The sequence below is a fragment of the Alternaria atra genome (assembly GCF_907166805.1).
Source record: "Alternaria atra isolate CS162 genome assembly, contig: 25, whole genome shotgun sequence".
In the NCBI taxonomy this organism is placed as follows: Eukaryota; Fungi; Ascomycota; class Dothideomycetes; order Pleosporales; family Pleosporaceae; genus Alternaria; species Alternaria atra.
Genome location: NW_025091323.1, coordinates 1,685,380 through 1,708,651, shown reverse-complemented (window position 1 = coordinate 1,708,651; position 23,272 = coordinate 1,685,380). Strand labels below are relative to the sequence as shown.

The window sequence follows — 23,272 nt, the reverse complement described above, 5'->3', positions numbered from 1 at the left end:
TTGGTACGCATATCAACTCGTCTGTAGCAATCTCAATAGACATATTCGTATCCAGCATGTGAGGGTTTGATTCTCTGCAATCGTCTGACATCAAATACTAAGTGTGAAGATGATGCACTAGCGTGGAATAGGGTGAACCCTGGTTTCGTAGGGCTGAGCTCCGACCTCCGCGCGACAGTCCAGATACGTGTTAGGACCACGGAAAGCTACGTCTCCATGCCCACTTTCAACAAGCTTCTCGTCCTCTCATAGCCGGCAAACGTTCACAGATAGGGCTCCGCGCTCTTCCTACATATCTACGATGCACTCGACGCTTGTGCGTCTCCAGAATGTCTTCGGCTTCTTCACCACAGTTGCTTTCACAGTCGCAAGTGTCATTGCGCTGAGTAGCTTCATCTCCCCACAGAACCCAACAGCCAGTATATCGCTGCAGAATGTACAACTAGTAATGGGACGACCGCACTACTACTCGCCTAAGAGGGAGGAGTATGCGCATATCAAGTTCGACCTTGACGCTGGTATGTCCTACATGAATCGCAGTTATGCTACGACTGTACATTGCAAAAGCAGAACTAACGCTTCCACCCACAGACCTCAGCTCGCTCTTCAACTGGAACACAAAGCAAGTCTTTGTCTACCTCAAAGCCGTCTACCCCTCCACGCGCGCCTCTGAACCCCCCTCGGAAGCCATAATCTGGGACGCCATCGTCGCGTCGAAATCCGCGCCCTGGAACCAAAACCACTTTATTCACCCCGACCCCAAGTCCAAGCTGCCCAAGCAATCCGCCAAGAAACGCGCTGCCTCCAAGTCAAAGGCCGCCTCGCCTTACCCTGTCGGCGAACTTCACCTCCAGAATCAGAAGCCCAAGTACAAAATCACCGATATAACCGGCAAGTTGGGCAACAGGACAGATGTCATGTTGGAGTTGGGGTGGAATGTGCAGCCATGGGTTGGCGCGTTGACATGGACAAACTGGAACACGGTCGGTGTGTGGAAGGGTCTCGAGGGAGGCAGGAGCAAGGCGTTTAGCTTCCCCGAGGTGGGTGCCAAGGCAGCGAAGCCCAAGGATTTGGAGACTGAGAAGGGCGCGGAGGGTTACAGATTGGTGGTTGGTGAGGAGGTGCCGCTAAGGAAGGCTGCCACTTAAAAAAAAAAGCGATTGAGAGTATGTATAACGAGGGGCAGAGGATCATTGGGGCGATCACATGTGATACCAAATAGGCATATATTTTCATGGGCTTGATCATCATGGATAGATGCTCAAGGAACTTCTACTGATACTCTACACTGTACTCTCGCATGTGTATGCGTCTTTTGCGTTGGTTCCAATTGGTTGATTTGACTCATTCCGATTATGCGAGAACATGTTAACGCATGGACTAGTAGAAGTACAGTGAGATGTTGTAACAGTAAACATGTGTTGATAGTAGAAGCACATGCTCGGGTCAAGGTCGGACCTCCGATCTCGCCGCAAACCGCCACTTTCTGGTCGTCGGATTTCAAAGCGCGCTCCACAACCCTCAATCACCTCACATCATGCCCCATTCGCGACACTACCTACACCACCCTTCTTCTCGCCCATCTGAATACGCTCCAGATTAATACGAAAACCCTCAGAATACGGGTTTCTATACATCCATCAAACAAAGTGCCTTCCGTCGACCTCCATTGACGTAACCCCCACCAATTCCCCCGCCGCTCGCGCCAACCCAGGTCAGCCAGTCCTTCGTATTCGCGATGCCTCTCGACAACATCCGAAACATCCTCCTTGTGCTTTCCGGCAAAGGTGGAGTCGGCAAATCGAGCGTAACTACGCAACTCGCTCTCACACTATCGCTACAAGGGCATACAGTTGGTGTCTTGGATATAGACTTGACGGGCCCGAGTATACCGCGCTTTTTTGGCATTGAAGATGCGAAAGTAAAGCAGGCGCCTGGTGGTTGGATACCGGTCGATGTACACGGTGCGCAGACATTGGCTGCGCATAAGAGAGTAGGTGGAGAGGATGGAAGCACAACAGAGCAGAAAGAGGGAGGAGAGACGGCTGCGGATGGTCAAAAGATTGGGTCATTATCCTGCATGTCTCTAGGCTTCATCTTGGCTTCGCGCTCCGACGCTGTAATCTGGCGCGGTCCGAAGAAGACCGCCATGGTCCGCCAGTTCTTGACCGACGTCCTCTGGCCACCGCTCGATTACCTACTCATCGACACGCCGCCTGGTACCTCAGATGAACACATTTCTCTCCTCGAAACCCTCTTGAAGAACACGACACCATCTCCTGCTCTGAATCCGCATGTCCCGTTTCTCGCTGGCGCCGTCGTAGTCACAACCCCCCAAGCTATCAGCGTTAGCGACGTGAAGAAGGAACTAAACTTCTGCAAGAAAACCGGCATTAGGGTCCTAGGCGTAGTGGAGAATATGGCCGGATTCGTCTGTCCAAATTGTTCGGAATGCACAAACGTCTTCAGTAAAGGCGGCGGTACGGTCATGGCAACGGAATTCGAAGTCCCATTCTTGGGATCAGTACCCATTGATCCAGCATTTGTGGAGTTGGTCGAGAGCGGGACAAGGCCTGTGTATCCCAAGGGTACGATTATGCAGGGGAAGGTGATGGATACCGAAGAGGTTGCGGCGCTGAAGAGCAAGGATGGACTTTTTGTGGAGAAGTATCGGGATTGCTCGTTGGCGCCACTTTTCGATGAATTTGTGAGCAGGTTGAAGGTAGATATTGGGAAGATTCAATGAGTTTATGAAGTAGCGAGAAGAGTCGATGTGGAACGAGCGAGATGTTGAAGAGACGGAGAAACGGTATGAAACAGATACCGCTGAAGATGTAGAGAAGAATAGATACCCGTTCACATCTCTTTGGAACCGCATTGTCGGTGAGTGTTCACTCCCACTAGAGATTTCAAGGGATGCTGACCTTCTTATAGTTCTCCACCCCCACTCTTCGTGCATTGCTTGCTACTATCATCGCCGTGTCGTTGTTTACTTCACTACTCTTCGTTGTCATGACGGTGTGCTGGGATGTCGTCATGCCATCTCGTGTGACTCTGGTATTGCAGGTTAAATACCTGCGAGATCGCTCTGCTATAGCGAATCAGCAGGTCAGTATCTTGCACACACGTGAGTATTGCTCACCGACATCGACGATATATCCTCATGGCAGGTCAGGCTCCAGTCCCAGTCGCCGTTACCGGTCTCCTACTCAAGATTCCCTCTCGTATTGGTACTTTTGGCTTGTTGCCTACAGAATAAACACACAGATACCAGCTTAGAGGTGAGAGAGCGCTTGTTTACGTCGTAAGGTAAAGTTGAGCTCAAGTAAGTAGCGATATCCGCTTTGGGCTGTCGCCTTAAAAAGCCATTACTACTTCTCAGGGAAAGACTTCTACTACTCTTCGACCTACCTACTATACCTGCCAACCTTGAAAAACCTGCAAACTAATAAAGGCTTTATATACGAGATATTACTGCAACGTTGATATTGTTGTGCCGTTAAGGTTTGGAGCGCACGAAGACAACTGCACCTCCGCGACACTGCGCCAGACCACCACACCATGAACACTGCGAGCGACCATAGCCTACTAGAATACCGAATTAGCCCCGGAGGCCTTTGTCGGGCGCTCACGACTCCCATCGAAACACGCGGTGAGATGAGAGAGTTTTTGACCGAAGAAGCACAACAGAAAGCTTCGCCCAGTCAAAACCCCAAGAACAACACAGATCAGAAACCTGATGCAGACGAGAATGAGATTCAAAAAGGCAGGAAAGCTGACGTCGCCGCCAACGACGATGAAAATCGAAGTTCTGAAGAAGAGTCTAGCACGGGCGAAAAAGAGCAACTCATGATCAAACTGAAGTACAAGAGCAAAACCATTACAGCCTCCCCGCCAGATCACCCAACTCTCGCCGATACCCTTCCCAGTGGTCCGAACTTGGGTGCGACATTGGGAGAAACCTCCAATCCTTCCAATGAAAGTACCGTCGTCAAGCAAAAGCCTGAAGACTATGGACATGTTTCATTCTCAGATTCGAACGCGATCGACCCGCAGATCAAGATCGAGAAGAACAGCAACGATCAAGCTTTGGCCATGAAGCCCCTGGATGAACTTGAAGAAGAGACGTGTCAAGTCAAAACCATTGAGGGTGTCCCTGAGCATGACGCGCATCAACAGATTGATCGTCTCAGGCAAGGTCTGGTTGGAGATGATATGAATGTTGACATTCAGCGTGATGGCGATGCGATGTATGTTCTAGTCAACGACGACGTCTTCAACGAACCCTCGAATACCGCTGACGCCCAGGCTGCTGCACCTGAAACTGAGAAGATGCAAAAACCTGGGCTCGTTGAAAAGCGTCGTGTCAATGACATCGACGTTGACTATCAGCGAAGTAAAAGTGCCTTGCCGGAGACTGCTCGTAGCGCGAACGCAGCATTTGCTGACGGAGACTGTATATCAGATAAGGTCGTGTCAGATGAGATGTATTTGGATGAGTGGCTCCCCAACGCTATGAACCAATCTGATGACATTTGTGAAGCTGGCGGATCCCAGCAAGGTCAAGACCATCGAGAGATCGATCATCAAATCGGATCACCAGGTCTCTCAGGTAATGAGATGAACCTACAGCAACAAGGCCAAGACGAACAACTCCCTCAGACCTCCAATACTGGGCTACCAGACGTCGACGTCCAACATATATGGAGTCAGCCTCACCCAGACTTTTTGGATCCAGTTCATTTTACCAACAAGTCCGCTTCACCTCATTACCGGAACGCACCTGTCTCGACTCCCACAGTTACCTTGAAAGACTTTACGCAGTACCAGACACCGCCACCTCGACATTTGTCACAGCAGCCTTTCGGTCAATACAACCAACCCAACTTCGATCCTGGCTTTGGTCGCCAACAGCAGCTTCAAGCATTGGCCGAGGAGAAGAAGAGACAGCTAGAGAAACTTGGAAGACTGGATGACGAGCGGCCGCAACAATTCCAACAGTCACCTTTTGAGTTTGGCTTTCCTCGGAGCCAATTGAACACACCTCCGCCGTATGTTATGGGACCTCTAACTTACCAACGCGCACCCCAAACCGGCAACCAGCAGTTTTCTCGTGGAAAGGATAGCCTAAGCTTTCAACAACCGGACCTGCCCGCTATGTCTTACAGTCGGATGCCACAGGACATGTCGTACGGCTTCAATCAGGCATCATTACACGAGAGAACGGGAAGTGCTCCAGTGCCTCCCAGCTCGAACAACTGGAAGCCAGGACTGTATGTCTCTCAAGGTTTTGAAGAGGCGCGAAAGCGCGTCTCTGAGGAACGTGATTGTGGCAACGAAGGTGACGCATCTGATGACGATGAGCCTCTTCGGACCCGGGTGAAACGTCACCCATCGGTTACGAGCAGTCGGAACTCTGTCATCGGCATGTCACCTCCGTCTACAAATGCCAATCGCTTTTCTCGGCACCCGCAACCTGACGATGACTCTGATATTGAGTTCGTCGCAAGCAAGGCCAAGCCAAATCATACAACACCCAAAGTTGAACAGAAACAAGTAAACAAACATCTCCCTCAGCCCAGTTCATGCTCTTCCACATCCGCTAATAACGCCTCACCGTCTCCCGCCAACAGCGAAGCTATCGACTGGACCCTTCCCCAATACGAAATCCAACGCCAACCCCTCCTCAAAGGCGAAGAAATCCCCAGCGCAAAAGTCTCCCTGCCCGGCCTAGTCCGCGAAGAGCTCCTCCTCTCCCCAGACCACGCCGACGAAGAAGTCCACTTGCTGATGAACATCTTCATCCCGAACCAACGCGCCCTTTCGAACCCCGACCCCGAACCCGCCATCGCCGTCCTAAACTTCCACACCATTGCCGTCATGGTCATAGAAGCATACGTGCAATACGAAATCGGCGATGAATTCGGCACTGGACGTGGTCACTTCCACACTGAGCACGAACGCGGCGAGGCAGAATACGAACGTGTGCGCCAAGCTGTTGATGCGGATACCAACGAGATTTTCTTTGCAGTGGTGGATCGGTATAGGGCGGGCTTGGAGAGCAAGAAGAAGTCGTTGCAGCTTATTAGGGGCACACAGGAGTTTTGTGATGTCGCGCTTGATGTGATCTATCATATCAAGGAACATGGATTACTCAGGCCGGAGCCGAAAGTGAGAGCTGTGAGGGCGGATAAGGGGGTCAAGAGGGGACCCAGGGGTGGCATGGTAGCTGAGGGAAAGGGAGCAGGTAAGGGGACTAAGAGGGGTACGACGGCGAAGCCAAATGAGGTGCAGCCGAGGAAGAAGGCAAAGAATGCTGCGGCGGCGGTGGAGGTTAAGAAGAAGAGGGCTAAGCCCAAGACGCTAGGAGTTACGGTTGTGAAGAGGTGAGTGGGTGGATCGAGAGAGTGGCGAGCGATGAGTTGTGCCTTTATTGCTTGATATAGGAAAAAGGTGGAGGATATGGGATTTTCGAGCAGCTCCATTGGCACCAGCGATGTGTAAGATAAACGGCCCTGAGCCGAGTTTTGCTTTCCTAACATTGGCGTTGGATAGTACTATATTCTTTGTTCACCTCTTATTTCGAGTTCTAAGGAATATAATTCTCACACTGCAAAAGTGTTTGGCGTTTGAAATCCCAATGTGCCTGAAAATGAAAATGTACTGTATTTGTATTCCGTTGTCCCATTATGCTAAAGTAAAGTCTGGTCTAATCACCATCTAATTCTTCAGAAGTCCACTGTGGTAGTTGTCGATGGGAGCAACCTCCTTGACGCTTTCCCAAATCTGCTCAATGCCCTTGACCGCCTCATCGCTAAGCTTGCCCTTCTTCAAGCTCTTCGCAGTCTGCTCAGCTTGGCTAATCTTGCTAGCACCGAAGATGACACCATCCTCATCTCCCTGGAGCGCACTGTGGTAGGCCATCCAACGGTAGGCCAGCTCCGCCTTGGTAACACCCTCCTTCTCCGCAATCTCATTCCACTTAACGAGCGCATTGCGCATCGTCTGGTTGTCGTACAGCTTTCCGTACATGTTACCCAGGGTTTGCTCGTTGAAGCGTCCAGCGCCCGCATCGAGGTCCTCGGCAGTCTTTACGAGGAAACCACCAGCGAGGGGTGAGTATGCGTAGAAGTGGATGCCGAGCTTGCGGAGGGTGGGGAAGAGTTGAGTCTCCAAGTGGCGGGCAACGGGGTTGTAGTTACCCTGGTATACTTGGGGAAGAGGGTAGCCCTTGGCCTTGGCGATGTCGTAGACTTGCTGGACTTGTTCAGCAGAGAAGTTGCTAAGACCAAAACGGCGGAAGATGCCCTTCTTGTACGCCTCGTTCACACCCTCCAGGGTGTCCTCGAAGGGGACGGTTGGGTCTGGTGCGTGGATGTAGAAGATGTCGAATTGATCGATTTTGGCCTTCTCAAGGGAGTCCTGCATGTCCTGGACCACACCTTCCTTTGTGCATGCGCCAGGCTGGCCGAAGCCTCCAGCGATCTTACTGTCGATGATGAACTCTTTGCGCTTCTCTAGCTGGCCGATGGCGACCTCGGACCCAGCGTAGACACGAGCAGAGTCAATGTTCTTAACGTCGTGGGCGATCAAGACATCGATGAGTTTTGCGCGTTCTTCTTGTGTGTTAAAGTGCGAAGTGTCTGAGAGCGCAGCTCCTCCGAAAAGTGACTTGACCATGGTGAAGGCTGCTGGTTTTCGCGTGTACTTTGCGAGGGTGGTGTGAAGAGTGTGGAGGTGTCGTGAGATTTGACTCTGTTATGGCTCTAATGCGGGGAAGGCACAAGTATTGATGTTGTAGATGCTGATCGATGATGCTTTCCCAACGCCCCCCTTTCTTTTACTTATATACATACTGGGACAAGCATCTCCTTAGCCAACATCTTCCATGCACCTTTCCGAGCGGACCAAAGTTCTCATTACAAATGCTTTTCCAACGTCAACCGTCTGGTGACGCCAACAACACAACGCGCAGCCCCGACAAGGCTAGTCTGACTTATTTCCGCGTAACCCCACCTTGGCAGATTGCACAATCGCTGGTGTATGCACGGCGACACCACTAATCCCGATCACGTGCTATTCATGCACTTCTCATTCATCATGGACGAACAAAAAGCATGTTCATACTCGTGAATGGAGCACATGCGACGAAACGAGTCTCATGGATACTCAGCAGTAATCTTACATGCATATCGAACTAAGCTCATGATTGATTAGCCGTGTTCCTGCAACAGTCCGTAACGGCGGACGAATGGTGAACATTACGACAGGCTAACCCGAACTGACATTCAAAGCAAGAAAACATTACAGAACCATCTAGAAAGTGTGGTTGCCTAATTCTGCTCTCTCTGCACACTGTCTCAGTATCACTGAAAGTGCAAGAACTAAAATGCATATTCCCAAAGCCACATGCTTACCTATGCCTGCACCCTGACTACCGTTCGGGTCGGGGTATCGATGCCCCGGTTGCTTTGAACGAATGAATGACGAGTGGTTCAACGGCCCGCAATAGCGTAGATTAGGATCCCTACTAAAATCTGACATAGCCTTCTTGTCATTACCAGAGCGTGGACTATCCATGCTATGCGATGCGATGTGATGCGATGCAATGCCGACTCAGATTCATAGTCTCTGCAGGCATCATGATGGTCCAGAAGCCATCTCCGTCCAACCACCGTCCGCTCTCCAAACTCCAGCTTTTGTGTAATCACCCCTTCCACCGCCTTTTAAGTATCCAAAACGGAAGTACTCGTTGACACCTTCCATATGCCTAGTCCAAGTCCAGCTTTCCTCCATACGGTCAGCGTATTCATGGTACCTTTCCACATCGTTGACCAAGATGCTCATTCCATCATAAGGCTCAGGGAAAGGAAAGTGCCAATCGAAGGTAATGTTCGGTTTCAGATGATGAATGTTCAGGTTGTTGTGGATGATCGGTGCAGTGATGATAGGAAGTAAAGTGCCCATAGGTGCGTCGCCACGGAGTGCACTAGGCGTCTCGAGGATGCTGGCGAAGCCCCAGCGTGCAGTGCCGTTAATAAAGAGACCAATTAGGATGCCTTGGAACAGGAGGGAAGGACGTGTTTGCATAGATGTACCAGCAACAAGGAGCAATCCGAGAATGTAATGGTGGATGCGAACGTTCATCTTCGGTATGGCAACGAGTGCGAGAATGCCAGCCACCAGGGCGCCATAGATGGCAAGGTAGCGCGGCAAGCGACCTTCAACACGGAACGACCACGCTTGTCCTAGAGCGATGGTGAATAAGATAAGAACGATGATGATAAGGGCGGGAATGGCGCCTGGTTGGTTCTGGATATCGTGCGGTGTGAGGCGCTCGATAGGAATATTGTCGAATGTGTAGTTATTCAAAGCACCGATCCAACATCCTCCAAGCCAAAGGATAGTTTTCTCGACCTGTGCGTAAAGGCCTTGCAGTTGGCGACGCACCGCAAATCGGTAGACAGCATACATGCAAAATGATGCCGGAAGAAAGCGTCCCAAGGCAATACTCACGATGGAGTAGTAGTCGGTAAGGCTTGGTGGGTCTGATACAAGCGCAACGTGGAAGAAGACACCGATGAATATGGAAGAGAAAAAAACGGAGGGCGACGTCGTAAACAGGGACAAGACGATGGTGAAGGTCAGCGACACGCCTAGCAATGGCCAACGTAGGTCGCGACATTTGGCTTGAGTGCCAGATAGAAAGGAGAAGGACCTTGGGAAGTACGAGTCGAAGCCAATACTCTTGATATGCCTCCTGTTCACACTAGGGTAGTTGGTCTTCTCGCCAATCTGCGCAACAACTCCGCACCCGCCGGACGCGTCATTTATAAAGCCAGCGTGAATAGCTGCTCCGCAAATGAAAGAATCTGCGCGATAGTATGTGTTCTCCAACGTCTCTTCCTCGTCGGTCGGTCCGCCAATGACGAGTTGGCGGTAGTTCACGTTCTTGTCACCAACAGCATGTGGATTCAGCAATTGCTCGCGTCTACAGTTTGCCGGGCAGCGGAAAGGCATAGTGCTGTTGGCAAAGGGCCGGCAGAGATCTCCATTAAGCCCACAGCCATTGCCATCGCTCCAAAAGCGATCCGTACACCGTATTCGCACTGGGCTTCCATATCCCGGTATATCTGCTGCAAATGCGCTACGATGCAGTACCAATCCAAAGGTAAGGAGCCAGCAGAAGTAGAAAAAGACCAACAAGGTAATCTTTTGTCGTCGTTCTGGAAAGTAGTTGTTCAACAACTGAATCGGCGCAGTCTGTACCTTGGGGAAGAAAGGATGTATCTTCCAAGGTCGTGGTGGTTGGGGACCCTTAACCCATACCACAACATTGTTCCATACACGTTGTAACCGCGGCGGGATGTATTTAGTCGCGTAATAGGGTTCTTGCGGGCTATAATACTCCTCGCCGGATGTCTCGGAGTTCGCGGCTACGTCGGCTGGCTCAGCAGAAACTGTGTTCGCGTTCGCGTTCTCGTCGTCGCGGTAGGCTTGGGGAGGCGCGCCCTCATCGTCAAGGCTTTCCCGCGGTTCCATATCGTAGAGGGACGCCAGCTCGTGGCGGGATCTCGTTGGGGACGACACTATGGTAGCGGATAGGATGACGATGCGCCGAGGCTTAACGGGTGCTTATCGATAGGAATGCGCGTAAAGATGGAAGATGATGAATGACAGCTTGACCAGAGAGAGTCAAGATGGTCTCGTATAAGGGCGGAGGGAAGGAAGTATATAAGACTGGAGGCGAAAGTATAGCAGCAAGGAAAGAGCTCTGGGGAGCTTCGGGACCTGCATGATGCGGGCCTGTGGAGTTCCCACGTTCCGGCTGCACGGCGCTAACACGCTAGTCGGCCCTCAAGTACGAGGCATTGAGTGTCCGCGGCGGAGGCAGAGTATCGAGTTCTGCATTTCTACAGAGCTGGGAATATGGCGATTGGTACCGTCTCAAGTAGCTCCAGATAGCTTCCTCAGGTGCTCCCACGTGTGGCTCAACACGTGGCTGGCTCAACGTGGCTCAACGTGGTCTAGGCGTCCTATGCGGCTTCCCGTTCGGTGATGAGGTCACTGTTAAGCTGGCATTTCTAATCAGTGCCTTATCGGGGGCCTCGGACCATTTCCTTCGGGAGGCCGAGCGACTCCATCTTTGTCCATTGCCTTTTACTTCTTTGGACTTGTTTATTTTTCGACGATTCTGTGGGAGTTGTTGCATTTGACGCGTCTAGACAAACGTTCCGACAAATAGGATTTCAGCAGCAATCCCACGATGGCGCCGTACAGCTCTGATCCTGGCTCTTTCCCTGAGCCAGTGGATCTCACCCACTTCTTGTCAAGAAGCACGAAAGCGCGCGAAGCATCCTCAATCAAGCAATTTTACAAGTACTTCCAGATTCCCGGAATTGCTCAATTAGCCGGAGGTATGCGCGTGGGTGCACTACTATCTCGCCACCAATTACTTACCCATCGCAGGTTTACCGAACGACCACTACTTCCCATATGACACGCTCGAAGCCAAGGTTGCGCACCCGAACCGATGGCAACCAACGCCAAACAAGCCCGTCGATCCGCCTGCCGAGGACCCTCCCACCGCCCAGCTGAAGAAGAGGTCCATCTCAGAGCGTAAAGAGAAGGAGCCACCAGCGTCGCGGCTTGTTGTACCTAAATACTCCAACGTGCAGGACCCCCTTCGCATGATCGACCTCAAGTCAGCACTACAATATGGCCAGGCTATGGGATACCCTGCCTTATATCAGTTCATTCGGCAGTTTACGAGGGAGAACCTACATCCATTCGTGCCCTACAAGAACGGGCCTGAGGTCATCTTGACCTGTGGCTCTACTGATGGCTTTTCCAAGACATTGACTGCCCTCAGCAATGAGTGGTCAGCTGATCATGACCCTGTTGACGAGAGGCCGGGTCTGTTGTGCGAGACATACTGTTACATGAACGCCATCCAGACTGCCAAGCCACGAGGTTTCAACATTGCTCCAGTAGCCATTGACGACGAGGGAATGATGGCGCATGGAAAGGGAGGTCTTCAGGACGTTCTAGAGAACTGGGACTTCTCAAAGGGCCGCCGACCACATATCATGTACACCGTCACCATCGGCCAGAACCCTACGTCGGGCACTTTGTCGGTACAACGAAGAACCGAGATCTATGCTCTCTGCGTCAAATACGACGTTATCATCGTCGAGGATGACCCATACTGGTACCTACAGTACCCATCATCATCGCCCAGCAGCGCTCCTCCCAAGCCCACCAAATCTTCTGGGTTCGAATTCCTGGACAGTTTGATTCCTTCATACCTCAGTGTAGACTACCAAGGCCGTGTCGTACGTCTCGACACTTTCTCCAAGACTGTAGCACCAGGGTGCCGTCTTGGTTGGATCACCGCGCAACCCGCACTCGTAGAACGTCTCCTTCGCATTACCGAGACTTCAACTCAGCAGCCCTCCGGTTTCGTGCAGTCTATGATTGCAGAATTGCTCATGGGCCCTCAGTCATCCAACGATCCTGGAAGAGGAGGCGCGGCTGACGGCAGTGGTTGGAAAGTTGATGGCTGGGTGCGCTGGTTGGAGGGTCTTAGGGGCAACTATGAGCGTCGAATGTCGAAGATGTGCGATGCACTCAACGCTGGAAAGGAAGTCGTCAAGGCTGGGCGTCGAAGAAGTCTCATCGATGTCGTAGATGAGGAAGAGGATTGGGCTGTGGTCGAAAAGACAAACATGTACTCGTTTGTTCGTCCTCTTGGCGGCATGTTTGTTTGGGTGCGCTTTGACTTTTCATCCCACCCACTCGCCAAGCAAGTACCCGCTGGCCGTCTTTCCAAGGCTCTCTGGGTGTTCTGGACATCGAAGCCATACCTGTGCCTCGTAGCACCAGGTACCATGTTCGCGGCCAACGATGAGATCAGGGCCAACGATAGTTTCAACTGCTTCAGGTTGTGCTTCGCTGCTTGCCCTGCGGAAGATGTCGATGATATCAGCCAGAGATTTGTAGATGGTGCGCAAGCATTCTGGAGGATCAAGAGTAAGAGCAAGATTGACAAACTATTGGAGGATGAAGAAACCTCGATTGCGGGTGTTGATCACGTCGCTGGTATGGCAGTGTTGACGGGTATGTGCTGATGGAAATATGAGTCATCTTGGTCATATATAGTTTACGGACACGATTAGGCGTTTCAAATACCTCGCGTGTTACGCGCTACTTCAGCGGCTGATAAGAGAATGGATTATCGTGGTTACAAGGAAAGTTGACACTAGCCCAGGCAGACCCAAACAATGACAGACCAGAGTCAATATTGATTAACTATTATGTACACCAAAATCGCCGGAGGATGCGCGCTATACTCTCCTACTACTCGCTATTTATTTGGCCTTGGCATCCGCAAGGATAACGTCCGACGCCTTCTCTGCAATCATATAGAGAGGAAGGGCAAGGTAAGTACCAGGGATCTTAGGGAAGGCGGAAGCATCAACAACACGAAGACCATCGACACCGCGGACCTTGAAGTTGGTGTCGAGAACAGCATTCGGGTCGTCGTCAGAGCCAATGGGGCAGGTGCACGAAGCATGGTGGCCCCAAGCCTCGTACTTGGCGAACTCCTTCCACTGTTCGTCGGTCTGAACCTGCTTTCCAGGCCAAACCTCGGTGAATTTGCCGTCAAGAGGAATGAGGTCGTTGAAGACCTCGCGACCGTACTTCATTCCCTCTACAAGAGCGTCGAGATCCTCATCGCCGCCAACATCGAAGTTGCGCTTGCGAATCTCGGGTACATCCTGAGGATCAGCGCTGCGAAGAGTGACAGTACCGGCGTTGTTACGCGATTCAGCCTTGAGAGTAAGCCAAGTCCAGGCGTCACGGCCAGCAGTAGCGTTAGCGAAGAATTCGGGGTAGTAACCGTTGAAGTACGCGGGCCAACCAGCGATGAGAAGATCAGCGTTGCCGTTGATGGAGTTGCTAGCCTTCTTGGTAATGGCCAGAGCGATACCGTTGGTAGCGTATACACCCTTTCCGATTCCGAGCTTACCAGTCTCCCACTTCTCGAGACAGGGGTCGTGGTCGCCTTCAAGGAAGGTGCAACCGTTCAGGAGAGAGATCTTGCTGGGTGCCTGACCGATGACGGGAATTTCGTAGCGGTCCTGGAGGTTCGTGCCGACACCAGGGAGGTCCTTAACAACCTTGATGTCGAATTGGTCAAGTTCGGCCTTGGGACCAACACCGGAGAGCTTGAGGATCTGTGGTGTGTTGAAGGTACCGGCGGAGAGGATAACCTCGCGGGTAGCCTTGACGGATCCCTTTGTTCCCTTGCCAGAAGCAGAGCCGGATTGACGCCTTGGGTCAGCGCCGTAGAGAGATCTACCGGTCAAGAAGCTGACGCCGGTAGCCTTGGGCTTGGCACCAGTCTGGTCGAAGTCAACGTTGGTGACGAGGGTGTTAAGCTGAATGTCGAGATGGTACTTTCGGCTTCCATCACTGTTCTTCGCATCGATAACTTGGTGAAGGAAGTCGACGGGACCAGCCCGCTTGTACTCCGGAATCTTCATGGCGAGAGGGACCTGCCATAATCCCTCGGCAGAATCGCGGTTAGCGCCGGGGTTGTTGATGTCGCGGAGCAGAACCTGACCAAGACCAGTCACGGTAGTCAGAAGCGACGAGAGGAGGCTCTTTCCCATACCCGTGGCGGCAGCCAGGACGAGGGAAATGACCTTGAGGTCTTGGACAATCAAGGTCAGGTCAGTCAGAGAGGTCTCGAGCCAACCTGAGAATCCGTGTCCAACAACGCTGTTGGGCAGGTAGCGCGACCTCTCCAGACGGGTGAAGTACTTGCGCATGTTCTTCGGCGCCCAAGAAGCGTCGCCGGTGATAGCCTGGATGCCACTCCAGTCACTGTCATATGGGTATACAGTGATGAGGGCGTTGTGAACAGTGCAACCTCCGAGGGAGCCAACACGGGGGTAGAGAATACCGAGAGGTTTGGCGCCGGAAGGTGGGTTGGGGCCGGTGTAGCGGGTGCCATCAGCAAGTTCATATGTGAGCTTAGTGTCCTTCCTCATCTCAGCTTCGTCGTCGAAGTGCTTCACAAAGTAATCCCATCTCATCGGCTCGTATTCGGCGGCAACAGAGTGCAAGACGGGTACGTTGTATTGGGTGGTATTGGTTTGGTCGTCACCAGCTTCAAGGAGGAGGACCTTGTGGCCATTGAGAGCCAGTCTGGCTGCGAGGGGCGCACCGCCAGCACCGGAGCCAACGATGACATATTCGTAGTCTTCAAGAGTAGTGGTGTTGGTAGCGCTCACCGCACGCTTTACGTTCGCACCACGGTAAGGAGTGTGTTCCGCACCATCGATGATGTTTGCGGCAGTGAAGTTGCTAAGTAAAGAGAGGACAGCAAGAGCCTTCAAGACAATCATGATGACGGTATTAGAGGTGGCAATATGACCCTGGAAGAATAATACACAAAAGCGAGAGACAGAACGCCTGGGCGCGAACGAGTGTGGAGTGTGAAGAACGAGGGGCCTCCCTGTGAGGCCTTATACTCCCATGTGCATATGTCAGCCTCGAGCGACCATCACGAAGCGCCACCGGTGGTCGCTGTACACGTGGTACTGATTAGGATCATCGACCATCTACCCCTTTGGTCCTTTACATTTTACGAATGCGACTTACGGCTAATCGTACCCCAACAACTCTGCACGTTCTTACCAGATCCAGATGGTAGTACGCACCGTGCGTTAGTGGATCCCGAGAGCACGGTAAAAATGCTCTCCACGTCGGGCCGCATCCATGTCCGCCTTGACGAATGCTAGGCGGTCGAGTCAGAAAAGTACAAAAATTCTCCTAGCTGCAGTCGAGAGAGATGAAGCGGGGAGATTGAGCGTCGTTTGAAGCTAGACCGTACCTCCAGCCTTGCACGCGCTGTGAGTCGGCCCGACGGCAGTTGGCGCAAACTCAACACTGGTTGTAGGAAACTTCCGCGAGATGAATCAACTTTGAGAGCAAGCACTCGAAGTTGAAACATAATTGACCTCTAGCTTACATTCATTCTCTGAATGCGCCAAGCCAAGGGGAATACTTATTGACAGTTGCGACTGTTACATTCCCATGTTCAAGTTTCCGTCCAAGTTCGGGCTGGGCGTGCGCTCACCACCAAAAATGGAGAACTCCAACGACGATCGCCATAGACCGGTTAAAGCGCTGTGATTATTCTTCCCCCTTCTCCAAACGTCCTTTTCCAGTCTCGTCCCAAGCTACAGCTGCCCAATGTACGAAGCAACGTCATCAAAAACCTCCGATGCAGATGCGAACCTTGGAAAGTACCCACCCAAAATTTCAGCAACTAAGTCGATCGAGGGCTATAGCACGACCAGCAGGAGACGTTTACTACGTGTAGAACGGTACGTATCTCTCGATCGTGACCCTTGCATGTCTCCACTATGCACGTGCAACATCAACTTGGCAAACCAGGTGGATCCCCAAAGGGTCTTAGAGTCTCTATCACCAACGTCCTCCAGGGTCTCGGGGTTCCGGTGTACCGGAAGCACCAGTAGCTGTACAAGCATGGCCTGATTTTTCAAGACATTGTAGAGGATCTCCAGGGGGGTTTCAACAACATTACAGGTGCCGAGAAACATCTCCTCAGTAAGGGCTGTCGAATGCAGGAAGGCGCGATATGTACAGACCCTAGCTCCATGAACAGGGCGCAAAGCCGATTCCTCCCCGACTCGATACGACTCTCGAGCGACCCTTGCACTCCACCACTCGGTGACTTTCGTAACCTGGCTTACCAACTTCTCTCCCACGGATCCATATTTCGGTATGACTGCCCCTTGGCCCGGGTGAAGCTCGCTCATGTGGGCACATTTTGTGTTATCGCAACTCCGCCAGAGTGCTATGCAACTCGGATGCTGAGGACGTACATAACCTACTACTTCCATGACTTTACAACCTAGCGCAGGCTGAAACATTATACGCTCTCTTTTTGCTCGATTTCTCATCATTGACATATTCGTTTGCGAAACCTGCACATGACATTTCCCAATGCGGTTAAACATTCTGTTAGCATTTCTTGCGGCCTTTGTGGCTGCCGTTCAAGCTCAGAATGCGCTTGAGGCTTTGGCAGAGCGTATGCCCAGGTGCGCTGTATGTTGTCCTTTCGAAATGCCAGAGATGAACCCTATATCTGATATTTTTGTATAGCTAGCATGTTTTATGCAAGAGCTTCCCCAGTCTACTTGCGGGAGGAACCTTACTTCAGAGTGCTTGTGTAGCAACGATGCGCTTAATCTTGCGGTAGCTGCCTGCTCGCGAGAGACGTGTACTATATACGAGCTCATGCGTAAGTAAACCCTGTACCATACGATCCGTGTAGTAAGAGACTGACATCTATAACAGAGACCAAGAATGTTAGCAACCAGGGCTGCGGAGTGCCTGTTCGTTACAAAGGCGACACTTTCGTGCCTGTTGGTATTGTTGGATGTGCCTTGGCTATAGTGGCGTTCGTCCTAAGGATGGCTGCCAGTATAGGCAAGAACGGCCGCCAGGTGTCATGGGACGATCTCACAATGGGAATCGTGGTCTTGCTTGCTATACCTCCTGCTGTATTCGGCCACTTCTGTAAGACCACCGATGATGTTTCATCATAAATTAGGCAAATTTACTAACAACACCATAGTGGTGGAAAACGGTCTTGGACGAGACATATGGACGCTGAAGGCGAATCAAATCACCAACGTCCTATTCTACTACTACCTGGGAGAGATCTTCTACGTGACCGGCCTAGGTATCTCCAAGATCTCCATCCTCTTCTTCTACCTTCGCGTCTTTCCGGCAAAAAGCTTTCGAATTCTCACATACAGTGTGATGGGTTTATGCGGGCTTTACACCATTGCTTTCTTCATCGTAACTGTCATCCAATGTCGGCCCATCAGCATGGCCTGGAATCAGTGGGACGGACTCCACAAGGGCACATGCAATGACATCCATCTTCAAGGTTGGATCGCCGCTGCTATAAATATCTTCTTAGATGCTGTAGTAATGGGGCTCCCGATGAAACATTTGGCAGGGCTGAACATGAGCTTGAAGAAGAAGCTCATGGTCATGTCTATGTTTGGCGTTGGAATTTTCGTCATTGTCATCTCGATCATCCGCCTGGAAACACTCATCCATTTCTCGAACACGCAAAACATTACTTGGGACTACGTCGATGCCGGTCTATGGAGTCTTATCGAGATCGACGTCTCGATCGTTTGCGGATGCATGCCTGCACATCGGATGTTGATTGCCAAGTTCTGGCCGAAGGTAGCATCGACATTCGCGTCAAGTAGGAACACTTCGAGCAAAGGAACTTCCAACAGCAAAAGATCAAAGTTCAGCACCAACAATAGCTCCACAGCCGGCGGTCCAGAGAAGTCAGTACGTCTCTCCATCAAACCCAAAGCAAGAGACGAAGACCAATTCATCCCGTTAGACGACATGGACAGTAACAGTGACCGGGCGAGGTTAACAAGGACGGAAGAGGACCCGGAAAGAGACTCTGGAGGATGGATCATACAGACTCATGAAGTGGAAGTAAGTTGCAGGAATGCTTCGGTGGTGACTCAGAACGCCACTGATGGACGACCACAGGACTGGGGCAAGCCTGCCACGATGGGAAAGGAACATGTCTGAGATCTTGCTATTTGCTCGATTCTGGTATAGACGGAGTACAGGCGTTTGATCAAGCAAGGGCTATGAGCGGTGGTTATCTTCGATTGTAAATAGTATACCCAATTCCTACATTATTACAGCTGCAACGTTGCTCCCATACTTCTTCCTACATTCACGGGCTCCTATACCGTTTGACAAACCACATGTACGTGGAACATGATACCCTCCTCTCACGTACAACAATTCGAGTCAGTATGGCATAAGCGTGGCTCCGCCTCCCAATCAGACGCCGAAGTCGGTCGGAGCCATATCTGCGTGCGTACGCAATGACTGAGCACGGGCACCTGCTGTCGTAGCCGGGCTCCTGTCAAGCAGTGAGAAGCTTATACGTGGGGAAAGGATTGAAGACCCGGCAAGAGGCCCCACACTGTAACCATAGCCAGGATTACCCTTACTAACGGGACACTTGACCCTGGGAACGACATTCAGAATTTTCGCCACTTGTCTTTCTCGATCTGGTTACTTCGGTGCTTCTCGAAGACGTTGCGTGGGTCTATAACGTTTCGTAGTTAAACAATTACCCGCGATCTATGCGAAAGGGCCTGGGGTCTACATGTGGTATCTAATTTCCTGTCAAAGCCCAAAGAGAAAAGGAGTGGTTTGAGAGCTCAGGCAAAAGTGTGGTACGCGTTGGCATCAACCTTGAATTGAAAGCGTTGAGTGAACCGGATCGGACCGTGGGAGGAGAATGTCAGCTTCGGCTTTCTGTATCCGGACACGGGTGGTCCTAGCTGAACGGACCGTTTAGTCGGGCCTATGCAGTATGACCCCACCACTGTCGATCTGCCTTATTCCTTCCTTGCTGCGAACCCTGTCTCCAGTGAACTTGTTTCAGATCACGTATCTGGAATCGTCAGCCCTGCTCCTTTTCAACATCCTGAATCATCCGCCTTGGATCTGCCTGTCTAGCCCCCTTTGTGAGTCTTGTTCCTGCATGAGCACGGCCGGAGTCAAAGGCATTTTCCGTACCGCGACTGCTGAATGGTCTCCCCCACGTTCTTTCAAGGTTGTTAAATGAAGATAGACGTTGCTTCACTGCTTGAGCAGAGAAAGAGGTTAGTTTGTCACCTTGTCAGAAATTCCCCGTACCAATCGGGGACCTGCCTATGCTCGGTGTAGTTCGTCCGCTTTCAGCAGTTCGTCCGCGTCTCACCGCTCGAGCACACATCCATGCAGTTCGCATGTTGCTCGTAGAGTCCAACATGTAATTGTCATTTTCTCATCTCTCTTTGGCCACTTGTTGTTTGCCTCACAGTCGCTCTTTTCGCACCATTCCACTCACTATGAAGTTGTCGTTTTCTCTTCTTACCCTCTTTTCAGGTAACATCCTTGTCAATGCCTTTCCTGCTCTTAACCCAAGTCATCTTGAAGGCCTTACGCCAGAAAAGCTAGATGCAGCTATTCGTTCGGTCAACGAGTTGAAACAATCCAAGAGATTTCTTGTAGATGTCAACAAACCAATTGACATCACTGGCAAACACGCTTTCCGGGCTCCCAAAGGTAAAGACCAGCGTGGACCTTGTCCTGGACTCAATGCTCTGGCCAACCATGGATACATTTCTCGCGATGGTGTTACCAGCTTCGTGGAGGTTGTTGCCGCTATCAACCAAGGTTTGTCTACCATCTCTTGTAGTAGTGACCAGCCGGTTCTGACATGCGTAAACTCAAGTGATGGGCATGGGTACAGAGCTCGCTCTCGTACTGGGTGTAATGGGTACAGTCTGGACAGGAAACCCATTGTCATTAGATCCTGGTTTCTCTATCGGAGGTCCAGCTATTGGCTCGGACAACATCCTGGGAAATCTTCTTGGTCTCCTTGGTAAGTGAATAATACTGTTTTGCACCACTTCAGGCAGCAGCACGCTCACATATTTGCAGGTGATCCACGAGGTCTTCAAGGTTCGCACAATTGGATCGAGTCCGACTCATCTCTCACGCGCGATGACCTTTACGTCACCGGCGATGCTTGGACGATGAACATGACGCTATTCCGGGATATTCACGACCGCGCCAACGAGAATGGTGTGATCTCTATGGACCTACTGGCGGACCAGGCCGCCCGTCGCTGGGAGTACAGTGTGTCTCACAACCCAATGTTCTACTATGGACCTATTACCGGCATGGTTAGCCGCAACGCCGGTTATTTCTTCTTGGGTCGCCTGCTATCCAATCATACCGCCGAGCACCCTGACGGTATCCTCACACAAGAGGTCTTCCGTAAATTCTTTGCTGTCTATGAGGGTAAGAATGGAACACTCGAGTATCGTAAGGGTCATGAGACCATCCCTGAGAACTGGTACCGCAAGCCGATAGAGTACGGCCTAGTTCCACTCAACCTTGACATTGTTAGCTGGGTCATGAAGCATCCAGTCCTCGGCAGGTACGTAGTATCTTACATTCGTTTCCCTTCTCAATGTTTGGCTTTGCCAGCTGACATCTCTTTGAAGCATTGGCGGCAATACTGGCACCGTGAACTCCTTCACCGGTGTCGACCTCTCCAACATCACTGGTGGTGTGCTCAACATAACCTCCCTGCTCGAAAACAACAACCTCCTGTGCTTCGTGTTTCAGGTGCTCAAGACATTCCTGCCTAACTCACTCTCTGGGCTACTGGCCACCCTTGAAGTCCCGATCAGATTGGTAACCGATACTCTCGCCGCGCCGCTTCTGGATCTCGCGTGTCCTGCATGGAAGGATTTGACGGAAGGTGGTGAGCCGCTATGGGATGCTCTCCAGGAGAACTTCCCTGGAGCACTTAAGGCTGGATCGAGCCTTTGAGAATAAGCGGGGAATGGACAGTCGAGCGCTATTTACTGTAGTAATCAATAATCTTCATCACACCACATGAATTCCTGGCGCCTTGAGTCCATTCTGATGTCGCATCGTACTTGGGACTGGCATGTGCGTCGTGCTGAGGCATTGCACTTTGGGAGATGCGCTGAATGACCATGCTTCGCCGGCCCATGATGGTCTCTTACCAAGCTCTTCATCGATGACGAAGGCCTCGCTAGTATTAGTTTTTGTTCGCCAGGTATCACGCCGGGTGACTGACCTAGGGGAGAGGCTTTGCTGTTGCTTACGACCAGCAGGGTTAGAGTTTCCGTGGTGCTTAGTGTCGCGCAGGAGGATTGTAGGATGAGAGGTGAGTAGAACGAATACGTCAGTGGCGCTACGCGTTCGCGTCGCGTCGGCGGAGGCCTTACTAAATATAGGCTAGCTCGTGTGTCGCATACTACGAAAGTACAGTTTTGGTTCATACCACAAGACAGCCGCTTTGTTTTATGTATGTTTCATAGACTTCAGAGCCGAGTTCCACCGTGACCTATCGTTCAAGAGTTCTATACATAAAAATTTATAGTGCGCCAACCGGGGCTGATGTTATGCAAAAAAATGATATTGACCTTAATTATATCTCGGAAGCATTTCGAATCAAATTGGGAATGATTTCGTACCAAGAAAAGTTATTCACTCATGGTTGATATCATGTATCATCCATGACATAAGCTATAGAAAGCGCGGTATGGATAGATATTCTCAATCGATGAACAACACGAGTACAAGGAAATTCTCAAAGACGAATGGCGTCGAAAACAGAAACATCAATTAATCGTCCGTATTTCTGGCAACAAATAAGGAGTTGTAGTATCAACAGTGCTTTATGGCAGAGAGTTGAGGTTTTGACGTTGGGGAAATGTCCACAATGACTTTGTGTACCTAGGTACATAAGAACGACGATATGCGTAACTGAGGCCGTACATTTGCGCAATTCCTATACTATTACACCAATCCATATAATAGCAACCAGTCTCCATTTTTTAGAGGGCATGTAGTGCCGTGAAACAATCATTTCCAAACTTGCGCGGACTTCCTTCTTGTACAAGTAATTCTTTACTCATCGGCACAACTAAAACCGCTGACTAGTATTACACTGTTTCAAAAGCTGAAGTATGAGTACTAAACCTCATATACGCAAGGTCAAGCCGACTTTAACATACCACGATTCCATTGCAAAAGGGCAACATCTACTCGCTCTTGCAGTCACAGATATTAGCAGCGGCCCGCCTCAAAGTCAATTCCAGGACCACGAAGACCTGGAGAAATGGGGCTGGTGTACTTTCACTCTTGCTACCACCGAACCCAGTCCTGCTGCAGACCTAATCAGAGCCTTCAGCCCTAATCTCAGGTCCTTTCCTCCCAATGTCCTTACAGCGGGTAAGCTTACTTTGCATGAAGAGACGGTCACGGTAGATGGCAAGACTTATCCAGCTACGATGGGGCAAATTCAGAGCGTGTTCGACTCAAAGGCTGGCATTTTACTAGCAGAATGCAACACGACGCCGGTAGCGATGATAAACCCGTGCCGAAATCTAGATCCAGCGACCCTAATAGCCGATCTACCGAAGCTGCGATATTGGTCCGATATCGCGTTTTTGCAATGGAAGTCATTGGCTCCTCCGGCTGAGCACGCGTTGTTACCGGAGCTAAAGATTGTAATAAGGTATGAGATTCTCAACGCCGATACTCGAGCGATCTGCAGCACTATCCTTGCTTCTCTCCGCAA

The 23,272-nt window shown here is 51.1% G+C and overlaps 9 protein-coding genes across 9 annotated transcripts; 6 read left to right on the top strand and 3 right to left on the bottom strand.

Moving 5' to 3' along the window:
- Positions 1 to 301: 301 nt before the first annotated feature.
- Positions 302 to 1,148, top strand: ALTATR162_LOCUS5579 (uncharacterized protein; the record flags this gene model as incomplete). Its single annotated transcript, XM_043313198.1, has 2 exons — positions 302 to 518; positions 592 to 1,148. The coding sequence occupies 2 exons, from the start codon at positions 302 to 304 to the stop codon at positions 1,146 to 1,148; spliced, it is 774 nt and encodes a 257-aa protein (XP_043169133.1).
- Positions 1,149 to 1,738: 590 nt separating this feature from the next.
- On the top strand, positions 1,739 to 3,259 carry ALTATR162_LOCUS5578 (uncharacterized protein; the record flags this gene model as incomplete). Its single annotated transcript, XM_043313197.1, has 3 exons — positions 1,739 to 2,707; positions 2,935 to 3,127; positions 3,171 to 3,259. 3 exons carry the CDS (start codon positions 1,739 to 1,741, stop codon positions 3,257 to 3,259), a joined length of 1,251 nt encoding a protein of 416 aa, XP_043169132.1.
- Positions 3,260 to 3,561: 302 nt separating this feature from the next.
- On the top strand, positions 3,562 to 6,390 carry ALTATR162_LOCUS5577 (uncharacterized protein; the record flags this gene model as incomplete). Its single annotated transcript, XM_043313196.1, has 1 exon — positions 3,562 to 6,390. The coding sequence occupies one exon, from the start codon at positions 3,562 to 3,564 to the stop codon at positions 6,388 to 6,390; it is 2,829 nt and encodes a 942-aa protein (XP_043169131.1).
- Positions 6,391 to 6,720: 330 nt separating this feature from the next.
- ALTATR162_LOCUS5576 (uncharacterized protein) lies at positions 6,721 to 7,680 on the bottom strand (the record flags this gene model as incomplete). Its single annotated transcript, XM_043313195.1, has 1 exon — positions 6,721 to 7,680. The coding sequence occupies one exon, from the start codon at positions 7,678 to 7,680 to the stop codon at positions 6,721 to 6,723; it is 960 nt and encodes a 319-aa protein (XP_043169130.1).
- A 960-nt stretch (positions 7,681 to 8,640) lies between these two features.
- On the bottom strand, positions 8,641 to 10,542 carry ALTATR162_LOCUS5575 (uncharacterized protein; the record flags this gene model as incomplete). The annotated part of the gene is made up of 1 exon (XM_043313194.1): positions 8,641 to 10,542. One exon carries the CDS (start codon positions 10,540 to 10,542, stop codon positions 8,641 to 8,643), a length of 1,902 nt encoding a protein of 633 aa, XP_043169129.1.
- A 724-nt stretch (positions 10,543 to 11,266) lies between these two features.
- On the top strand, positions 11,267 to 13,130 carry ALTATR162_LOCUS5574 (uncharacterized protein; the record flags this gene model as incomplete). The annotated part of the gene is made up of 2 exons (XM_043313193.1): positions 11,267 to 11,417; positions 11,470 to 13,130. The coding sequence occupies 2 exons, from the start codon at positions 11,267 to 11,269 to the stop codon at positions 13,128 to 13,130; spliced, it is 1,812 nt and encodes a 603-aa protein (XP_043169128.1).
- A 240-nt stretch (positions 13,131 to 13,370) lies between these two features.
- Positions 13,371 to 15,416, bottom strand: ALTATR162_LOCUS5573 (uncharacterized protein; the record flags this gene model as incomplete). The annotated part of the gene is made up of 1 exon (XM_043313192.1): positions 13,371 to 15,416. One exon carries the CDS (start codon positions 15,414 to 15,416, stop codon positions 13,371 to 13,373), a length of 2,046 nt encoding a protein of 681 aa, XP_043169127.1.
- A 1,921-nt stretch (positions 15,417 to 17,337) lies between these two features.
- ALTATR162_LOCUS5572 (uncharacterized protein) lies at positions 17,338 to 18,672 on the top strand (the record flags this gene model as incomplete). The annotated part of the gene is made up of 4 exons (XM_043313191.1): positions 17,338 to 17,341; positions 17,398 to 17,619; positions 17,678 to 18,573; positions 18,631 to 18,672. The coding sequence occupies 4 exons, from the start codon at positions 17,338 to 17,340 to the stop codon at positions 18,670 to 18,672; spliced, it is 1,164 nt and encodes a 387-aa protein (XP_043169126.1).
- Positions 18,673 to 19,994: 1,322 nt separating this feature from the next.
- Positions 19,995 to 21,489, top strand: ALTATR162_LOCUS5571 (uncharacterized protein; the record flags this gene model as incomplete). The annotated part of the gene is made up of 4 exons (XM_043313190.1): positions 19,995 to 20,322; positions 20,381 to 20,530; positions 20,590 to 21,091; positions 21,159 to 21,489. The coding sequence occupies 4 exons, from the start codon at positions 19,995 to 19,997 to the stop codon at positions 21,487 to 21,489; spliced, it is 1,311 nt and encodes a 436-aa protein (XP_043169125.1).
- Positions 21,490 to 23,272: the final 1,783 nt, after the last annotated feature.